The sequence below is a fragment of the Opisthocomus hoazin genome, chromosome 3, assembly GCF_030867145.1.
Source record: "Opisthocomus hoazin isolate bOpiHoa1 chromosome 3, bOpiHoa1.hap1, whole genome shotgun sequence".
NCBI classification, from domain to species: Eukaryota; Metazoa; Chordata; class Aves; order Opisthocomiformes; family Opisthocomidae; genus Opisthocomus; species Opisthocomus hoazin.
Genome location: NC_134416.1, coordinates 19,433,262 through 19,456,260, shown reverse-complemented (window position 1 = coordinate 19,456,260; position 22,999 = coordinate 19,433,262). Strand labels below are relative to the sequence as shown.

Sequence of the window (22,999 nt, the reverse complement as noted above, 5' to 3'; positions counted from 1 at the left end):
TAAAATAGTCTCCAGATCTATTAAAAGAAAAAAAATCATGTGTGCCACACCTGGAAAAAAACAATGACACAGTTCTATCCCAGAGATAGCTGCATATTGGTTGTACACTAACTGATCTGTCTCAGCTTACATATATTAAATATATATATATAAATGAGGCACAGTAAAAATTATGCATATAATATGGATTATATATATTGTAAAGGTAAGTGGAAGGAGAGTGTCTGCTCCTTTAAGGGTATCTGGTCAAGGAAATTGATCAATGAAGCAAGGGAAAATAAGGAAAGGGGGAAGCCATAAACTAGAACATACAGGTACACAGACTTGAGGGAGGCAGAACTGATCAATCACACCAACAGATGAGGTCAAGTGAGAGTGTAAGAATGTCTGTTACAGCAAGGTTATCTAATCAGGGACTTTATCAATTGGGAAACCAACAGAAAAGGGGGAAACCAGAAACCAAAATATACAAAGACACAGACTTGACAAAGCGAACATGGAACCAACGACAAGCCACAAACCTTGCCAGTCACAATAATTGATGGTCTGTCAAGAAACTACAGACACAAATTCCAGAAAGATCAGCCTGGACTTTGCAACTGGTAAGACAGTAAACCAGGAGGACCCCATAGAGGGAGGGGTGTAGGAATTGGTAGACCTATCCAAACCACTGAGGGGACACACAAGGGAAAGGGGAGTAGGCAGAAACAAAGAGGGGGGTAGGCAGAAAAGGGAGTAAAAGAGGCTCGTTGTGTGTAGAATCGGGCTGGTCAGTATATTTGTCTGGTTGAGCCCTGCACCTGATCACCAGTCTGTCCTATCATCTCCTATCTTTTCTCAACTATCTCTCTGTGGAGGTGGCTGGAGCGGGACTGTGTGTCACAGCCTCTGTGCCTGGTGCTGGCTGCTGAGAGGACAAATATCTATATCTTCTCCAGTTCTGCTGTAGGGGGGGTGGGGATGTGTCATCTGCTAACAAACTTCAGACTGGTCTAGCTGGTGATTAGGAAGGCTTTGGGTCCAGCCCAGGATACCAGGCAGACAGAGGGTCCATGCTGGAAAAGATGAATGAGGAGTGTATGAGGGACAAGTGTGTGAGTGTTGCGCATCCGCAATGACCATCAAGCTGGACCAGCCAGTGGATATGGGACCTGTGAAGTAGGTAAGGGGACCTGACAAGCAGACAGGAGTGCCAGGTGGACACTCAAGGGATTCTCAAAAGTGTGCATACTGTGAACCTAAAGAGTGTTCTGTGTGCGCCTGCACTAGTGGCCTTCTGTCTTTGCCAACCCAAGAGGAGAAGCGGCCTTGGCTGCCTGTGCTTGTATTCTATGTGAATCCTTTATGTAGGTGCTGTTGAATGGACCACCTTCTCTGTGGCAGTCTGTGTGACTGGTCATGTCATTGTCCTCTGTGTGTGTGTCTGTGCCCAGCTTTGTTGGTGTTTGAATCTGCAGATAGGAAAGTGACAGACATGTCCCTTGACCTGGGCAGAAACCTTGCATCCCTGGGCATCAGGCTGGGCTCCAGAAGCTGGACAGCAGAGTCCTTGACAAGCATCACTGCAGGAGGTGGCTGCTCCCCTTACATCACTTAACATATATATTATTTTTGACTAACAAAAAATGTAAAAGTTACTATCTAACCATCATTCACCAGTACCTCTTCCATTAAAGAAGCAGTTCAATTATGTATTTCTCACACCCTGTGGCATATGATGATCTTGCTGACATAAATTTCTGATTACTTGAATCAGTAAGGAACACGAAGGTAGCTTAATATCCATTAGCAAGTTATCTCTCACAACCAGGCGATGTATTACAACAATCGTGTGGCAGGAGGAGAAATGTTCAGCAGCAGAGTAATTATAGGGGTCTTTAAACCTTTCCCTATTTATACATATTTCTATACAAGTTACAACAAAATAGAATTTGAATTTTATCTGGAGTTATTGCAACTATGGAATAGTAATGGAGTACTTTCATTAAGAAGATGACTGAGTCCCACTGGTGTTTCTGGCAAAGACAACCAGCATGATTTCATATAAAATTGAAAGGAGAAGATATAATGTCAGATTAATTATTGAAAAGTCATAAATAATTTTACAACTCTTAAACAGTAATAGCTAAATGGTGTTTGTCACTGTCTTTTAGAGCTTTCTCCCTAGATACCTTGTAAAGTTTATGAGTGGTTTTCTGAAGCAGGTAATGTTTTACTTGCTACAGGAAAAAAGGTTGGCGGATAATTAAATTACTGTTACCTTGATCATTCCTGTCCCTCTTTATATGAAGAGTCTATATCTGCTAAGCAAGCTTCTGCTTATAAGTGTCTTTCTTTGACTTAGCCAGACTTCCAAATATTTCCTACACAGAGAATGTAGTTATATCCAAACATCCCTCTTTCTCTATCCATATTTGTAGGGTGGGCCTTGTATTTGATCCTGTGAACCAAACACTTGTCCAAAGGTTAAGCTGTCATTAATAACTTGCAGCTCATGCTAACTTACTGTCAATTTTTTTCTCTTTCATCCACTTTGTTTGATACAAAACCAGCTCCAATATATTCTTGCCCATCATTTCACTCTCTGCATGCTAAGGTCTTTCACTACGAGTCTTGAACCACATCAAACTTCCAAATTATTCATCCTTTGCTCAGGCTGTAGCACCTGCCTCTGTCTCAGATTTCTGCTTGGTAGACTGTTTTTTTCTATGGCTTTTTGCAGTTTAGATACCTCTCCTGAATGATTATTTCATATATTTATATATAAAATCTAACCATAAATGTCAGAAAAGAATAGCAACAAATCATATAAAATAACTTTTAAAGTTGATTGTAAATCAACGTAGTGTCATTGGTTTACATTAGATCGTTAGCTAACAAAGTGGAAAAGCTTATGATATGTAACTTCTAACTGGCAAATAATCTTGTTAGAAACAGTTAAAGAAGTGAAAGCCTACAGAAGGTTCCCATCACGGTGTTTTTGAGTTTTTCTATTTACTTCTCAGAAGAGTTTGTTGTGTGTGCCTCCACTGGACTAGAACCACAGCATCACTAATACCAGTCTTAGCCATCAGTTTTTCAAATATCATTTTTCATTGTTACAATGAAATTTAAGTTTAATTTTCAACTCAGCTTTTAACATAACTGTTTAGAAATGGTCAAAAATGTCAAGCACTTTTCCTTCTGTGAAGTTTTAGTTTTCTTCTAGAAAAAGGAGCATGAACAGCAAAACTAGCAGGGATCTGCATGGGATCTGAAGATTCTAGACAGCATTACAACTCATGATGAAATACTAGAAGCTGTCATATCGAGCTGTCTAAAATTCAGGTAATGGCAGAATTAAAGTGTCGACTCTATTTCTATAAAATGCTAATAAAATAATCAATTATTGACTTGAATCTTGCTACTTCTGAACAAAATGCAAACAAAGCAGTTAGGTTCTATACGAAAATCCCTATCCTGACATAATGTATTTTCCACAGATAGATTCTGTTAAGTCAATATTACTGAATGTTTTGTTTGAACATTTGACTTTCATTTAAATCATAAGTGAAACAGGCTCACAGGACCTATGATCAAAAAGATCACAGAAGTGATTTTAAAAAGAGAAGAAAAAGAATCTGAACAGATGCAGAAGGGAAAACTATTTGGGATGTCACATTCACTTACTGTGGAAGACCCATAAATTTTGTATCATCAACTAGATTAGATGACAGGAGATGGCAGATATTAAATAGAAAACTGTGAGGCATGTCTGAGTAAACAGCATGCCATTCAACTAGCATATAAAGAAAAAAATCCAAGTTCATGTGCTCCTACAAAAGCATCACAAGCATAAAAAATTAGATGGGACAACTATATTGGCCAGCTTTGAATGAAGATTTTGCAATAATAGATATACAGGATCCACCTAATGTTGCTCAAGGGATTAGCCAACGTAACTGAAATGCTGATATTACGTATGCAAAATAGTGGGGAATAAGAGAAGTTCTGGTGACCAGAAAAAATATGAAGATACACCCAGCTTTAAGACAAGAAAGAGGACCTGGGCAATGGCAACTGCAGGTTCACTGCAGTCAAAGGAAAGATTATGGAACTTGTCTAATTGGAGGCAATTTCTAAATACATAAAAGACAAAAAGGGAAAAGTTAACATGGGTTTACTAAATCACAGCTGATTGACCATGATTTCCTTCTATGATTAAATTGATAAAGGGAGAAGAGTAGAAATAATATATTCAATTCTGCTATGACTTTTGACTCAGTCTTGTATAGCATTCTCATCTGGAAGCTGAACATGTATGAACTTGATAAATGGAGAAGAAGCAGGTTAAAGATTAGTGGAGCTTCAAGGCTCCAAGGGTGATAATCAGTCACTCAATCTCTGGTTGGTTGCCAGTAACAAGTACAATATTCCATGGGTTGATATGCGAGCTTACACTATTCAAAGTCTTCATGAGAGACCTGGATAATGAGAATGTACCCTCCACAAATTTGTAAAGGATACTAAACTAGGAAGCGTGGATGATATACCAAATGGCACAACTTCTGTCCAGAGAAACACTGAAAAACATGAGGGCTGAATAAACAAACCCTTCTTGATGATGTGCACAAAGAGAAGTGTAAAGTTCTGCATCTAGAGCACAAGACACTTCTGTGTTGGTACCGGCTGGGAATTGATTAGGTGAGTAGGAGCCCTGCTGAGAAGGATCTGCCAGTAGTAGTGGACTCGATCTAGTGTTACTGATAATTTCACTTTGAGTAAAACGCTTGACAACTTTGAGTGGGAGCCTTCTAGAGATCCCTTCCAAGAACATTTCTATGCTGCTGCAATATTCATCTAGGACATGCAAAGAAGCTTAATAATAAAATAATGAACTCAAATGTAGCTTTAACTTCTCCTAAACTGATACTGACTTCGTGCAACATATTTGTAATCACTATTTTTTTGGGGGGGGTTTATGACATCACAAAGGGGAACTAAGTCTGTTAAGTAAGAAAATTTTAATTAAATAATTTTGTCTTTATCAGGAAATTTGCAGAGAGATCTGGACAGACTGGATTGATGGGCCGAGGCCAACTGTATGAGGTTCAACAAGGCCAAATGCCAGGTCCCGCACTGTTCCTGCATGACAACCCCATGCAACGCTACAGGCTTGGGGAAGACTGGCTGGAAAGATGCCTGGAGGAAAAGGACTTGGAGGTGTTGGTCGACAGCTGGCTGAGCATGAGCCAGCAGTGTGCCCAGGTGGCCAAGAAGACCAACAGCATCCTGACTTCCATCAGGAACAGTGTGGCCAGCAGGAGTAGGGAGGTGATCGTGCCCCTATACTCGGCACTGCTGAGCCTGCACCTGGAGTACTGTGTTTGATTTTGGGCCCCTCACTACAAGAACGACATTGAGGAGTTGGAGCATGTCCAAAGAAGGGCAACAAGGCTGGCGAGGGGTCTACAGAACAAGTCTCATGAGGAGTGGCTGAGGAAGTTGGGGCTGTTTAGTCTGGAGAAGAGGAGGCTGAGGAAGAACCTTAATCCTCTCTACAGCTACCTGAAAGGAGGTTGTAGTGAGGCAGGTGTTGGTCTCTTCTTCCAAGTAACTAGCGATAGTATGAGAGTCAATGGCCTGAAGCTGCATCAGGGGAGGTTTAGATTAGACATTAGGAAAAATTTCTTTACTGAAAGAGTGGTCAGGCATTGGAATAGGCTGCCCAGGGAGGTGGTTGAGTCCCCATCCCTGAAGGTGTTTCAAAAAACTTGTAGATGTGGCACTTTGAGATATGGTTTAGTAGGCTTGGTGGTGTTGGGTAGATGGTTGGACTTGGTGATCTTCAAGGTCTTTTCCAACCTGTGATTCTATGATTCTGTGAAATTGTAATACATGTTAAATGAAAAATCAAGAATCTTGTAACTTTTCTAGTCTAGCTTTCTTTTAAGGTTTTGATAAATTCTTTAAATGAATTATAATTCCTTTTTTTCATTCTTTTTTTTTTTTTCCCCAGGATAAATATTCACAATATTTTAAATCTATGTTCAGTGTTTTGGATCCATAAAAAACCCAACTAGTTTAATCCATGAAAGAACACATACCAAAACCAATGGGCAGCTTTATTGTCCATGTGCAATCCAAACTGCTAGGATAGTTGCCAGGAAACCCAGGGCTGAGGATCACTCCACTGAAGTCTGACGTGCCACCACCACATTGTGCTGCAAAAAAACGCAAAGTAATTTTTCATAGGAGTAGAATAAGCTAAGAATTAATCCAGAACATCGAAGATCCTTCCAACGTCAGTAATACAATACTAACAATGTTTATATTTCAAAAAATATGCAAACATTTCCTTGCCACTAAATATCTGTAGCAAAGTTATTTACAAGCAGGTACTTTGAAAATATGTATCTACTCTGAATTGACTAGGTTTTAATCTGGGGGGCACATGCACCAGAAAAGAGAATAGAAGTTTACTCTGCATTATGTCTGCATGAACTACCCTCATGAACAGGCAAGCAGCACACATCAGGTCATAGCAGCATTGACACAATTCCACATTTGTTTGTAAAGGAGCATCTGAATAATATAACATAATAATGTATTTTAAAAAGATTCTGTACTCAAAGCATTTCAAGAGGCCTTTTAAAAACTGCATTTGTATCCTGCTGTTCTAAAGATGTGACAAAATAAACAGATTTAGAAAATGCACACACTCACTTATTTCCAGAAATTGAACTAAATCGATATTTGAACTTCTTTTTTTTCAGGCATGACACCCGTGAATAAAGTAACGTACACTTCGGTATTGGATTTGAAGATGTTAATTATGGTAAATACATTATTTTAAAGAGTATTTTCCAATTAAAAGTTGCTACATCCTTAGAAACACATTTAAAAATCATTACTTGGAAAAAAGAAGTAAAACAGGAAAAGCAAAACCCCTAAAATTTCAACACAGCATCTTTGTCTTCAGAATTTGCCACAGAGCAGTGGAATTATTGTATCAGTCTTCCTACACATATGTTAATGCATATTGATGGAAACTGAAGACTTACTGTGGAAAAAATTCTTAAAAGTATCTGAATGTTATTGAATATTTATTAATTCTAAGTGGAGTTACCTCAGTACATTGTAGGAGGTTTTTAACACCTCACAGGATTAAGAACAGGATTATGTGAGGCAGCTCAAGAGGATACACTATCTGTCTTGAAGAAAAGCAAAGTATAAAATCTTTAATGACATCTGCAGCATCCTCCTTGCCACACATTCAAGATAACAACTACAGATAACTTTTACTGTTAGGGAATCCAAACAAAAAGGCAATTCTGTTCAGTGAAAGAGAATACAGTTTTACATTCTTCGCATTTATTAATCTTATAAAAAGCATACATTTAAATGCTCTTCAGGTGTTTCATTTGGGATTTAGTAATATTAATATGGTCATGTACATAGTTTAATTTGAATAATAACGTATCTTCTTAAATTTGGCAGACATGCCTTATGTTGAGCTTATTAGAGATGAAAATGTAATATTTCTATTTTAGTATTTTCTATAACAGTCATCACTCTGCTGTGGAAATGATTCATAAATAAATTAAATGTTTCAAGGGTCTCTGGAGGTCTTAACACTGACAAGTGAAATGATGATAGATTCTGAGTAGAATATATTTCATTCTTTCTTCTTCTGATTAGACATTTCAGAAAGGCTTTGCCAAAAAAAATACAGTTCGAAAATCTTCAGCTTAATTTGACCGTTTTCACTTTTACTTAAACACTTCTTCCTGTTCTTTCCCCTATATGTATCTCTTATTTTTGAGTTCTCCGGGTTTCTCATTCTGGCTTATTTAAGAAAGTTTATGCATGTCGAACATACCTAAACATATTGGAATCGGATAATTCCATCTTCTTACTGGTCCAGGCATACAGGTGATATGCGAATGTCCCTAAAATGACACAATATTTGCTAATTCATACAATAAAATATATGGTATATGGCACATCATTCCTATTTAAATAAAAGTAGTATATAATTTAAAACATCATCAAAATATATAAGAACAATAAGGTATAACATTGTCATTGTACATTGTGAATAGTAACATACCTTCAGTGCAACAAAGAAGACTGTAATTTCAACTGTGACTATGCCGTTAAAATATTATTTCAAACAGTATAACTATATCCAGCTGAATTCTGTAATGCCAAGTTTACTGTAAACCAAGAGTCTAGAAACTAAAAGTCTAATTGAAGCAATGTTTACACAGCACTGATTTGCATCATTTGTGGAATATTATAAAAAGATACAAACTATATACATTACACAGTACCAACTTTAAATCTCAAATTCGTTATACCCATTCTAAATATAGTCCTTACTCTCACCCCCAAAATAGTTGGCTTAAGTTGCTAAAAGTTGAGACATTTAAGGACCCTCTTTACAATATGCTTTCCTTTACATAAGATGAGGTGTTACAACTTCAAGGCAATCTGTTACATCCCTGGAAACATTCAAGACCAGGTGGGACAGGGCTCTGAGCAACCTGATCTAGTTAGTGGTGTCCCTGCTCGCTACAGGGGTTGGACTAGATGACCTCTAGGGGTCCCTTCCCACCCAAAACTTTCTATGATTCTATGATTCTATAAGTTCCAAGACCCACCAGAGCGACCCTCTGTGTTGTTCATTAGTCTCACGTAATAGTAATTGTCTTCCAGAGACAGCAAATGAAAATGAAGTATCTTACAGAAAACTACTTGGAATATCTTGCAAAATCATGTAGTATACACTTAAGATGACCTAGCAGAAAAAAATCAGTAGCTTTTAGCCTATTTTTTCAACCTTCATACAAAGAGAAAAATTAGTTTTTCATGTTAAATCTCCTTAACTATTCAGAACCTGTAGCATCTGAGGGAACCAAATACCTCTTAAGCATCCAGGGTAACTGTGAACAGATTATTCATCAATCTGCAGCCCATTTTTTTTTTCTCCTAGAAGAAAAATAAGCACACTTTCTCCATAGTGCGAGTAGGTATATCTGCACTTTGCTAGATGAAAAAAAAGTAAATGGCCAAGTCATAATGTATAAGCCAGAAAAACAATAAGCAGGGAAGAGGTTTTACGTGTGTGTTTGCACAGTCTATGCTCCAATGTTCTTTACATTTGCTTTACTTCAGCCATTTACTGTGGCTAGTCTGCTCACACATTTGTATTTAAGTATGAAATTAAAACAAAGCAGAAAAAAAATAAATGACAATTTGTTCTTTAAGAATGACAGGCTAAAATCAGGCAATGTAAGAAGTAAACATCAATAGTTATCATCAGAGCTGCAATCACAGAGCATTTAAGTTATTCTTGAAATGCTAGAAGGCTGCAGGCATGACTAAGAGCTCTTGAAACTGGAAACAAGGGATACAGGTCCCAAATCCAAACAGCAGTTGAGATCTGGAAGCAGGCAAGTTTGTGCTTTTTTAAAATTTTTTTTCATCAAAAAAAACAATTCAGTTTCTCTTTTTGACACAGTACATATGGCCCCAGCATTTAGATCTTAATAGAATTATGTAAAATGAAAGTTTGAAATTATTTGCATTTTCAACGTGACACAGGCCAGACTGATGTTAATGAAGAAAGAAAGGCCCGTAAGTTATCCTTTTGCTGTTTTACTCCAAAGGTATCAATAACTCTGTTAGCCATTAAACTTGTGCTGTTATATACAAAACTTTTTCTCCCTTTCAGATGTTTCTTTTTACTACGCATAAGTATTGTGATTATTTTCTCTCTTTTTACAGTGGATTTTCTCTCTTTTTACAGTGGATTTGGTTCTGCAGTGTAACTATCCAAATTTTCTAAAATATTTTCAAGCTCTTTCCTGTAGTCAGACAGGTGTCTACTGGTTACATATGCTAAGTAACTCAAAAGAGGCAAATTATCACAGTTTACAGTTACTGCACTGCTCCTAGTTATACATTTTGCTAATGTCAGAGCATAGAAAATTTGTTTGGCAAAAACATAACCATATTTGAAAACCTTTTTGGATAAAAAACACCAAGAAATTCCTGAAAGAAAGCAACTGTTGCTATCAGAATTACTGAGAAAAACTATTATTTCCTTCCACATTGTTGGTTCTTATTCTACTTTTTGACTTACTTTCTTTTTCCTCATGTACATCAGCAACTATTGATAATTGCTTATCAAATTAGATCAATAAAATTGATTTTAGAGACCATTTAAACAATCTGGACACCCACAAAACCATGGGACCCAACGGAATGCACCCACAAGTGCTGAGGGAGCTGGCAGATGTCATTGCTGAGCCACTCTCCATCATCTTTGAAAGGTCTTGGAGGAAAGGAGACGTGCTCGAAGACTGAAGAAAAGCCAGTGTCACTCCAATCTTCAAAAAGGGCAAGAAGGAGGATCCAGGGAACTACAGGCCGGTCAGCCTCACCTCCATCCCAGGAAACGTGATGGACCATCTCATTCTGGAGGTCATCATCAAGCAAGGGGAAGAAAAGAAGGTTATCAGTAGTCAGCATGGATTCACCAAGGGGAAATCATGCCTGACCAATCTGATAGCATTCTATGATGGCGTGACTGGCTGGGTAGATGACGGGAGAGCACTGGATGTTGTCTACCTCGACTTCAGCAAGAATTTTGACACTGTCTCCAATAATATCCTCACAGGGGAGCTCAGGAAGTGTGGGCTAGATGAGTGGTCGGTGAGGTGGATTGAGACCTGGCTGAATGGTAGAACTCTGAGGGTTGTCATCAGTGGCGCTGAGTCTAGTTGGAGGCTGGTAACTAGTGGTGTCCCCCACGGGTCAGTACTGAGCCCAGTCTTGTTTAAGTTCTTCATCAATGACTTGGATGAAGACTTAGAGTGTCCCCTCAACAACTTTGCTGATGACTCCAAACTGGGAGGAGTAGTGGATACACCATCAGGCTGTGCTGCCATTCAGTGAGACCTGGACAGTCTGGAGAGTTGGGCGCAGAGGAACCTAATGATGTTCAACAAAGGCAAATGAAGGGTCCTGCACCTGGGGAGGAACAACCCCTTGCACCGATACAGGCTTGGGGCGGACCTGCTGGAGAGCAGCTCTGTGGAGAGGGACCTGGGTGTACTGGTGGATGATAGGTTAACCATGAGCCAGCAGTGTGCCCTGGCTGCCAAGAAGGTTGATGGGATCCTGGGGTGCATTAGGAAGAGTGTGGCCACTAGGTCGAGGGAGGTTCTCCTTCCCCTCTGCCCTAGTGAGGCCTCATCTGGAGTACTGTGTCCAGTTCTGGGCTCCCCACTTCAAGAAAGATGAGGAGCTACTGGAGAGAGTCAGGCAGAGGGCTACGAGGATGATGAGGCGATTGGAGCATCTGTCCTATGAGGAAAGGTTGAGGGAGCTGGGCTTGTTTAGCCTAAAGATGAGAAGGCGGAGACGGGACCTTAGAAATGCCTACAAATATCTGAAGGGTGGGTGTCCGGAAGATGGGGCCAAACTCTTTTCAGTGGTGCCCAAAGACAGGACCAGGGGCAATGGGCACAAACTGAAGCAGAGGAAGTTGCATCTGAACATGTGGAAGAGCTTGTTTACTCAGAGGGTGACAGTTGGAATAGGTTTCCCAGAGAGACTGTGAATCCTGCTTCTCTGGAGATATTCAAAACCCGCCTGGATGAAGTCCTGTGCAGCCTGCTGTAGGTGACCCTGCTTAGGCAAGGGGTTGGACTAGATGACCCACAGAGGTCCCTTCCAACCCTTACCATTCTGTGAAGTCATCTAACTCGATTTGCCAACACTTCGCAGTTCAGCTGTGAATACCAAATATGCCATCATTAATAGATGACCAGTAATGCAGAGGCAGCACAGAGCCATACACTTCTCATGGAATATTTGGATAGTTGCTAATTTAATACTTGGGAGAAAACCTACCAATCCTGCAAGCTTATCACGTATTCAAAACTCCTGAAGAGTTCAGTGTCCATTTCATATTGGCAGACTCAAATGTAATGATGTTAAAGAACCAAAAGCTACCATTTGAAAAAGGAAACTTGGCTCACCTGAAGAGAATAACCCTGATCACATTGGAAAGACACAACGTCTCCAACCATGTATCTGTCTCCAATTTTGATCCCATTGCTTGGGGTCTGTGGTTCAGGACAGGAGTCCAAACCTATAGCTGTGAAAAAATGAGAAATTTAGACATCCTAAGGAACATAAAATGTGATTTTAGATTCACATAGAACTTCTGTGTACACTGTCCATAGGCACACTCTATTGAGCTGTTTTAGGCAGCTCTTCAGTACCAGCATTTTATCTGTGGACAAGAAAGTGGCTTGTTATTTTGAAACAACTGTTATATTAGGAGAAAAACCTTCTTTTTCTGAGTAAAGAAAATGGAAAGAAATAATCAGGGTGGCAACAAACATGTCCCAATAATCTGCAGTCTCAATTCAAACTCTCCTCTATTTCCACTACTTCCTGGCTCAGACTCACTTATTTCCACCTTCAGTCTCACTCCTAATTACAGTCTACCTAATTCAAACCGGGAGTGCCCCCCCTTTACTTTCGCAGCCTCTGTTCCAGTGGATGCTGGTCAATACCACACCAAGTGCAAAGCACAGGAAAACCAGTGCAAACTGTAACTGCTTACTTACATTCAATCCTTCACAAGTCTGACTCTTCCATTCATGTACAGACACTCACACAGACAGAGGAACTATTTACATCAGATTTCACCTAATCTGCTCTTTTTAATGAAATATCTATGGAGTTATAACACAATATTCTGAATTTCTGATTGCAATAGTTCTGAAAGCTCGTTTGCCAAGAGACATTGTATGTAAAAATGCAAAAAAAACCCAACCTCAAGTAGATTTTAAACTGATAATCTAGTTTGTAATTCGTGTTCTTAAAAATGCATAGGGCACATGACAATTTATATAAAAGTATATTAAAAGAAAAAACTGTTTGAGCTAAAATCCTTGCAATCTACAGTTTATTCAAATAAGTAAAACTCAGGACAATGACAGTAAAAACATCCTGCTACGAAATATAATACAATTCTAAACTGGAAAAAAAACTTAATGCCTTTGCAGTCTTTATTTTCTCTGCTGAGAAGAGTAATGAGAGGGAAAAACATTTTTTACTGCAGATACCTTTTGATGGGAATCCAAAATAACTGACAGTGATCCACAAACTGAGCAGATGTACTCATTAGTCTCAGTCACTGATAACTTCATGAATTTTTTTATAATTTTATATTTTGGTACTAAGCAACTTATAGAATTAACAACAATATTTTTACCATGATATTCAATACTAGTTTGCATCATTTTGTGTGGAAAGAAATGTCTCTATTTTGAAAAAGTTAGTATTTACTTTGTCACTCCAATCTTCAAAAAGGGCAAGAAGGAGGACCCAGGGAACTACAGGCCGGTCAGCCTCACCTCCATCCCGGGAAAGGTAATGGAGCAGCTTATCCTGGAGGTCATCACCAAGCAAGTGGAGGAAAAGAAGGTTATCAGGAGTAGTCAGCATGGATTCACCAAGGGGAAATCATGCCTGACCAATCTGATAGCTTTCTATGATGGCGTGACTGGCTGGGTAGATGAGGGGAGAGCACTGGATGTTGTCTACCTTGACTTCAGCAAGGCTTTCAACACAGTCTCACATAATATTCTCCTAGGGAAGCTCAGGAAGTGTGGGCTGGATGAGTGGTCGGTGAAGTGGATTGAGAACTGACTGAATGGCAGAACTCAGAGGGTTGTCATCAGCGGCGCTGAGTCTATTCGGAGGCCGGTAACTAGTGGTGTCCCCCAGGGGTCAGTACTGAGCCCAGTCTTGTTTAAGTTCTTCATCAATGACCTGGATGAAGAGTTAGAATGTACCCTCAACAAATTTGCTGATGACACCAAACTGGGAGGTTGTGGTAGATGCACTGGCAGGCTGTGCTGCCATTCAGTGTGACCTGGACAGGCTGGAAAGTTGGGCAGAGAGGAATCTGATGAGGTTCAACAAAGGCAAATGCAGGGTCCTGCACCTGGGGAGGAACAACCCCATGCATCAGTACAGGCTTGGGGCAGACCTGCTGGAGAGCTGCTCTGCAGAGAGGGACCTGGGTGTCCTGGTGGACAACAGGTTAACTAACCATGAGCCAGCAGTGTGCCCTGGCTGCCAAGAAGGCCAATGGCATTCTGGGGTGCATTAGGAGGAGTGTGGCCAGCAGGTCGAGGGAGATTCTCCTTCCTCTCTACACTGCCCTGGTGAGGTCCCATCTGGAGTACTGTGTCCAGTTCTGGACTCCCCAGTTCAAGAAAGATGAGGAGCTACTGGAGAGAGTCAGGCAGAGGGCTACAAGAATGGTGACGGGACTGGAACATGTCTCCTACGAGGAGAAACTGAGGGAGCTGGGCTTGTTCAGCCTGAAGAAGAGAAGGCTGAGAGGGGACCTTATAAATGCTTACAAATATCTGAAGGGTGGGTGTCAGGAGGATGGGCCCAAACTCTTTTCAGTGGTGCCCAGTGACAGGACAAGGGGAAATGGGCACAAACTGAAGCATAGGAAGTTCCGTCTGAACATGAGGAAGAACTTCTTCCCTCTGAGGGTGACGGAGCACTGGAACAGGCTGGCCAGAGAGGTTGTGGAGTCTCCTTCTCTGGAGATATTCAAGACCCACCTGGACAAGGTCCTGTGCAGTCTACTGTAGGTGACCCTGTTTTGGCAGGAGGGTTGGACTAGATGACCCACAGAGGTTCCTTCCAACCCGTACCATTCTTTGATTCTGTACTTCAGGGGTCTCATCTTCAGCTTCACAGAAGAGGATGTAATATTCTTTTCTCTGTGACAATAATACTTATGTATATATTGATCACATACTTACCAATCCTATATAGATCCCATGTTTGCCATATACAAAATGATGCGAGTATTTTGCAGCCTATTTCTACATAACAGAAGACTTTTCTCTTTCAAATTCTTTTTTTTTCTTCTCAAACTACAAACAAAATAACACCAAAGAATCTATTTTGAAAGGAGTTGATGGGCTTATATCCACTTTTTACATTTTAGAGATCCAGCTGGTGATCCAGCTCGTGTGTAAAGCACAAATGCAAATCCATTTTGAACAGTTAAAGAAAAAGTTAATAGTTTTCAGTTTCCAGTTGCTGAACCTTCAGCTGAAATGCAAAATCTAACTATGTGAATACTCAGGCCATGTGCAGTGAAATGAGTTCTTTTAAATGCCTTTCTCAGAGTAGGTGCCTTAACAGCTCAAACCGGATCACAAGTATTTATCCTGTTGTGCTTACACTTTGTTATGGTTTGGCTGCGGCTGGCAACAAAAGTGCCATGCGGCCGCCCCTCCCCCCCCCAGGGTGCGGAGGAGAATGGAAAGAAACAGGCAGAAACCAGTGGGTCGGGATAAGGGCAGTTTAACAGAACAGCAAACAAAGGGAACAGTAACAACAATGATACAGATGAGGAGAATACGCAACACAAACCGCAAAATCCAGAGAGCCGCTCCCACCACTGTCCACTCCCGAGCCGCGAGTGAGTTCCAACCGCCCCCCCACCAGAACCCAACATGACAGCACGTGGTATGGAATACCCTGCTCTGTTTGGCCAGGTGGGGTTAGCCCACCCGGCTGGGTCCCCTCCGGGATTCTGGTGAAAATTAACCCTATCCTGGCCAAACCCAGGACACACTCCCTTTGCCAGCAGCTCCTAAAGCTCAGTATGTAAAAAGTTACTAGTGTATTTTTGGACAGTGCATTCTGGGACTACACAAGCCTTGATACAATAGCCCTTTTATTTTTTAAAATGATTACTGCAATTTTTTTGGAAATATTTTAGTATTTATGATGTTAGAACTATACACCGTACAGTTTAAATACATAGATTTCTCGGGATTATATTTTAGAATGAAAATTAGTGTGTCATATTTTTTAGTAATTTTAAATAGATACATAGTGTTATAGAAATTATGTATGATGCAATCTGACAAACTCAACTAATCTCAAAGAATACAACTATTTAGTTATAACCATTAGTAAAACATAATAAATTACCTAAATATCAAAACTTTAGTTAGAGAAAATGAGGACTAAGTTAAGTTTTATAGTGGCATAAAACATACAAACATTATGTAAATATTTAACAAACCATTCTGTGGTGCTCTTCATTAATGTAATTCAGTAGATGCAATATATTTCATATTTAAGGTGTGTGTTAGAGAACATAAACAACATGTTATAAATATAATAAGCATTTAAGGATTCAATAAAGAAGTGACAATATTCCAGAAAAAAGATTATTGATAAGACCACTAAAGGGTTTTGGAATATGAATATTTAATTCCTTATGTTTGAGTATCATTTAATTGGTCTTAAATATTTCTTCAACAAATAAACTTCCTTTTGTTTTATTTTATTTTTATATTAAAAAAACTGCATTTGGATTTTGTCGCCATTCAAAAGATGAGCCAGAATGGACAGCATGAAAAACCTGTTAATAAATGATGAAAAGAGATATTGGAAATGAAATAGAATTAAACTTTCTTGCAGGAAACCATGGTTGAGATGAAACAGTAATGATTTTGGCAAGAGAGGTGCACTTTCCCTGAAACTTGTGTCTCCTAGAATACATGAACTAGACTTGGAAGATGCACTACATCTGGAACAAAGAAAGTTTATTGCTAACTCACTTGAAAATTGCTTAATACAAATATTTAACTCTGATGTGATTTTCAATGAGAACTATGCACCTATACTTCAAAGAGTAAGACTTTAGTGTAGCTGACTCCTTATGACGAACTCTGCCAGTATCGGCTCCAGTGAAATGCAATAAATGTGTTAAACACTGGCATTAAAATGTGTCCATTACTTTCTATTTACTAACTATTTTTAAAAATATCATCAGAACTTTTATAGCAGGAAGTGTTGTCCGAGAGTCAGAGATGGCCAGGACAACTGAGGAGAGTGAACTCTGTTCTGATTGGATGCATTTCTGGAGAAATTTCAGTAGAAATACAGCATTATTGTGAGTTCTGGAATCCTAACAAAAATTCCTGTCTTTCCATTGCAGAAAGCTTCAAGAGACAAAAATACAGAAGATACACCAGGTGCAGTTTCTGTTTTCTTCCTTCCAGCAATGACAAGAAAGTATTGCCCCTTAGCTTAATTTCCTGTATCAAATTAGTGATTCCGCCCAATGCAGAACTTTCCATAGACTTTTATTGAAAAAAAGTTAAGCTACAGATGAAAAAAAGAAATCATAAAACTTTCTTCCAATCCACAGGTAATAGAGACTATGTCTTTCTCAACGAGTAGTAGGGAGTAATAATCATGGATCTGTGGACTGAAACAGCTGGTGCCTAGGACTCAAGACCCACACTAATTCTTAAGACAAAGGGTTTTATTATTATTAGCTTTAGTTAGTTATGTCCTATAGGCTGACTGTCTATTACTGTCATTAGCTGAAATCATAGAATCATAGAATCATAGAAAGTTTTCGGTCGGAAGGGATCCCTAGAGGTCATCTAGTCCAACCCCCCTGCAGCAATCAGGGACACCGCTAACTAGATCAGGTTGCTCAGAGCCCTGTCCAACCTGGTCTTGAATGTTTCCAGGGATAGGGCCTCCATTACCTCTCTGGGCAACCCGTTCCAGTGTTTCACAACCCTCATTGTAAAGAATTTCTTCCTTATATCTAGCCTAAACCCACCCTGTTTTAAAACCATTACCCCTCATTCTGTCACTGTTGTCTCTGCTAAAAAGATTGTCCCCATCTTTCCTATAGGCTCCCTTAAATGTTGAGGTAGACCCTCCTATTAGTTTTGCATGACAGGAATCCAGTTTGCATGCTCTGAAACCACTTTTTAGTTAGGTGGTGTGAGCTAGCAAGTGGTAAATGAACAAGGATGCCTAATGCTTTACATTTTTCCACATTTATTCTACAAAAGCATTTTATTATTTTGTAATTTGCACTATAGGATTTTAGTTACCATGTACCTCTCTTTTAAACATCAAAATGATCTTCTCCATATTTTCTATTTTATTTTTCCTATTAATAGTTTATATGTTGTGTATTCCACAGATTTTATGGAGGTATTTTGGTCACTTAATCCTATTCTGTACTTTGAATACCACAGATTTTACTTCAAAATTCCAACACGTGCACAATAATTTATGTTTATTTTAGAGTATATCTTTATAAAATATTTCACATTTTGCAGAAAATATTAATTCAGAAGTCATCATAGTTTAGTCTCTAACTGCAATTCTTTTCTTGCCACGGAATTTTTGCCCTTAATGTTTATATTTGTTTCCAATAGAGATTACAGATTTAGACATTGTTTTGCAATTTCCTCACTCTGTCCCAAAATCTATATGATGTATTAATCACATATCTCTATCACCTTCACATGAAAAGTTAATTAATCATTAATCTTGTAAAATGACATACTTCACTAAGCTACGAGTTAATTTGGTATCTACTGAGAGACATCAATATTCTTTCCTGAGTCACATTTTTTCAGCCTATACTTTAGGTTTATACACTCACGCAGAAATTGTTACTTATGTACAGATTCACACATACACCCTTGTATAAATACATACACACATACATAGCTATTGCTCTTTGCACAGACCAATACTTTCAATGATATATTGTGAATTCTTGCTATATTTAGAGGTGAAATTTGTATAGTGGCAGTACACTACGCATTTCAGTTATTTGGATACGTAGGAATACACAGATGCCTTTTTTTACTTTCACTGGATTCAGTCTCATTTTACTTTGTTTTCATAGCTTCCTGCAGCTTTTTCCCCTTTGAAGTTTCAAGCAGCTGAGAGAGTATCTGGATGTCAAGGAAACGGCAGGAAAATTCTAACCTATAATTAATGTTTAGTTATAGACAAGAGATCAGGCAGCAATTTTGCAAGGCCATGTTCTCCAACTGGCTAATCAGACAACCAGAGCATGGGATTTTCATGCTGTAAAACTGAGAAGAAATAACCATGACACTATTATGCAGATCAGACACCAGAACCAATATGAGCAGAGGGAACTGCACAGCTGGGAAGAAAAAAAAATAAAATCTGCAACAAAATATTAGTGATTGACAGAATTCCTGTCAGACATCTAAGGCAATCTCAGACAGAAATTATGTATGCAATTACAGCCTTTTCCACTGCTGAGGTACACAGCAATAACAAAAATATTTTAAATAATTCTGCTGTGTTCCCACCAACCTGTGAGCATTTGTCAGTTAGTTAAGAAGCACAGCTGCTATTTTCAGTTTATTCATTCTCTCATTTTCGTTGAGAGTGATTAATTTCCATGTCCTACACATACATACAAACTATATGCTATATAGTGCATATATTGTTGTATTGGGTATAATTTGCAGATTTGCCAGGTTTTGGGTGCTAGGGTGCAGGGCTGCAGGGGTGACATCTGTGGGAAGAGACCTAGGGCTGTGCCAGACACAGTCACTTCCAGACGGCTGCTATGGACCCACCGCACGACACATCTGCACCTACCAAAGCGGTTTGTGGTGCCTCTGAACCATTCAGATGCATGTCTGTGAAAACATATTTAAGGAAAGGCTGTAAGCAACAAGAAAAGGAACAACAGTGCCAGAGCAAGAGGAGAGAGGAGACCTCACTGAAGGAGGACAGAGAGAAGAACATGACTGAGCAGAGGCTGCAGCTGAAGCAGCTGGCTGAGCAGGGGCTGGAGCCCGAGAATCCACCCGAGCAGACACTGAGAGGTGGGGCCCTAAAGGGACTGCAGGAACTACAGGACCCTGACCCAAACCGCTGCGCTGCGCTTGCCTCACCAAAGGGACAGAATGCAGTGTGTGGCGAGAGCACTGGGGAGCAAAAAAGTGTGTGTGCAGGGAGCTGTCTGGAGGAAAGTGGGGGAGTTTTTCACAAGATTTTGTTTGTTATTATTTTTCTTCAGTACCAGAATCAGTAATTAATTGCTAATTGGCAAAGAAGTCAAACTGAAATCACCCAAATCAGTATGCTGATTTTGCCTGCAACAACTATATAAATATGTTATATCTTGGTACTAGGATTGTCATGTGAGCATATCTGCACTTATTCCTTGCTGCTGTAGGTTCAGAAAAGCTTTTCAGAGAGCAAAAGCAAATTAAAGGTGAAAGAAAGACAAACAAAACTTCCCAGTCCTTAAAGCATAGGTTTCAGGAGTGATCTTGCTCCCTTGGAATTAAAAGAGGATTTTACCAATGACTTTGAAGCAATGGTATGTAGCTCATTATGCACAATAGGACTGAATATTCCTCTTTAGTATAGTTTAGGTACACCTGATGTCTGGAACCAGAAAACACTCTTAATTAATTGAACATTTCTGCATTACCTGTATACTCAAGATGAAATCCAGCAGCTGAAACACTGATATCAGACTGAAAATTTAGGTACAGATTATTTGATGTGCTGTTGAGAAGTGGAGGTATGGTTGTTCCTGAAAAGAGAAACCAAAATATTATTGAAATGCACAGAAACTGAACTAAATGCATATATAAATGTATGTGTGTGTATACAAAGAGAGAAAGAGAAAAAGAGAAAGGAAGGGAGTGGGGAGAGAAGACGGGAGGGGGAGAGAGAGAGGTCGCATAACCAATTCCACCATATTTTGTCATCATGGATGTTATTAATATCTGTCGTTATAAAATTTTTATTACATTTTCAGTGCACCATAATATCAGAAACACAAACTGTAGGCACTTAGGGAAGCAGGGTCTAAAATCAATTTATATTACACGCTTTCATCTGAAAAAAGGAGACATTCGCTAGGGCTTTCATAAAACCAAGACCAAATCCTGTAACTGGATTAATTTTAAATATTACCGTTAACTATATCTAGCAGCTCTGAACATGTTTTGTAGGGCTATTCTTTGAATTCTTTATTTGTGTTTCAGCACTACTGTCTGTGATCTCATTCCATACACATAAATAAAGTAGAATAAAGGAAAACAAAGCAAAACGGGAAAAAGTAAGGCAAACAGAACTGTCTCTTTTATCTAAAATAAAGATACAGAATGCATCCTTTAGTCATGTACAATTTCAAGAAGCATCTCTTTTAGAGGTCTGTATTTCTGAACCCTGCTATAACAGTGGGAAAAAAATAAGATTAATAAATATCTAGTTTATTTAATTTCTAACATTTTTAAATATTCAGTTTTATGAAAATCTGCTAAGAGGTGACTGATTAAAACAGAAAGAATACTCCCTGTTGTTAATTGTAGGAGAAACACACACACACACGAACTTGAAAGAGCTGTGTGTTTACAATAAAAAGTTGAATTTATGAAACACTTCTTAGTCACCTGAATAACTTCCAAGCCTTGGAGCATTGTTGTCACCACCATCATAAAAGTCTAAGGAATCCCAGTTGTGTTCTGTGGCAAAACTCACCACTTGCACCTATGAAGAAATATGAGGTAAACAACATAAAATTCTTCCCCTCTGTATTCAAGAACAGATGAATGTGAATTGTAGCCTTTGTTGTTGTCAATCACGAAAAGTTGTGTCTTGCTCTCATTGCCAAACAGAATAGAAAATCATCATTAAGTGAATAAAATTACATTGCTACATATTTTTTTAATTTAACTGCCAGTTCAGACTTCTAAATCCTGTAACCCTTAGTGACAACCACGTATTACTGCTGACAAAAGCCACACAACTGTGAAAAACATCTGGGAATAGAATATGATTCCCTTGTTTGGAGGACACTGAGGGGAAGAAAAGCTTGGTATTGTCAATTACTGTAGTTTCTTCGTGATTCTCTAGTTTACCCAGGGCTACAAAGAGTCCTACAGTGATGCATGCTGCTTCATCTATCTTGCCATGTTCAATTCCGCCTTTGGGTAAGAGCAACATCCTGTGTTTGGTTACTTTCATCATTGACTCATCCTCTGAGGACTAGCACTCACTAGCATGCTACAAGCAAAAGCCAGAATGTTTGCTTCATCCTTGCAGAAATGACAACATCCTTCCACTCATAAGGAGGTGCAAAGAGGTAAGCAGATAGACTGCAAGAGGGAAGGTATTTTGGTTCTCGTACAGTGAAAACACTCCCCACAAAGTAGACACATGCAAGGTTCCTGTTTCTGTTTTGGTGGGCAGAGTCTGGCAGTTTTTAGTTTTAGTGAAATGACTGTTTAATGAAAAGCATTTGAAGAGTGACAGAAGCACAGATGAAATTCCAACCACTCTGAAAAAAGGGGTACCGTAGCCACTAAGTTAGAGAATTATGCTTCTTTTACTGTTCTTCTGCCTCACATACTCTTCCTTTTAATTTCTTCAAAATGGAATAATTTGAATAAAACAAATAAGCACTGGTTCCAGTACAACTAGGTAACAAAGTTGGGTTTTTTTTGTGAAATATATGACTTGGACTTTCTTCTAGGTAAAAAGAATGTTCAGTTTGGCTACGTATTTCTTGGATGAGTGCCTTAAATACTGCACTTTTGGTAGGAATTGGTCAGATACTACAGCTGAAGTATGGTATTTTCAAAAAAAAAAAAAAAAGAAGCAGTGAAGAAGCCCTGACTCTTAGCATGTGTTAGCTGCTTGGAGGAGGCCCACTGGATCTGGTCTCTCAGAAAATTTTAAGATTTTTTTTATTTTTTGGTTCACAAGGGATTTAAGTGAAACTTCTAGATGTTGTTTCTGGTAGCAATATTTCTGAAGACATATGGAATTGAAAGTGCAGACACCTAGGAAACCTTCAGACCAAATTCCAAATTATCTATTATTTTTTATGTGTTTTCAGGGCCAGATTGCTGCCGACTATATTTGTCATAAAACACCTAATTTAAAACATCTGTTCAAGTGCAACTGACACTAATTGTCCTAACCTCCCCATGTAGTCAATAAATAGACATAGCAACGATTCAAAGACATAGTCTATATTAGATGTTTTGAATTATCTACCTGAGGTGCCTTTCTTCCCTACCTTTGTAAGGAACCATGGTAGATTAATTTCCTGATA

General features: G+C 39.0%; 1 protein-coding gene across 4 annotated transcripts in view; it reads right to left on the bottom strand.

Moving 5' to 3' along the window:
- CSMD3 (CUB and Sushi multiple domains 3) overlaps nucleotides 1-22,999 on the bottom strand; it is a 767,725-nt gene that overhangs the window by 114,210 nt on the left and 630,516 nt on the right. For all 4 annotated transcript variants that reach the window (XM_075415663.1, XM_075415665.1, XM_075415666.1 and 1 more), the window contains 5 exons: nucleotides 21,333-21,429; nucleotides 20,363-20,467; nucleotides 12,033-12,151; nucleotides 7,862-7,931; nucleotides 6,087-6,203 (listed from right to left, as the gene is read on the bottom strand). In XM_075415663.1, the coding sequence (XP_075271778.1) occupies nucleotides 6,087-6,203; nucleotides 7,862-7,931; nucleotides 12,033-12,151; nucleotides 20,363-20,467; nucleotides 21,333-21,429 (508 nt within the window). The remainder of the gene's footprint in view (nucleotides 1-6,086; nucleotides 6,204-7,861; nucleotides 7,932-12,032; nucleotides 12,152-20,362; nucleotides 20,468-21,332; nucleotides 21,430-22,999) is intronic.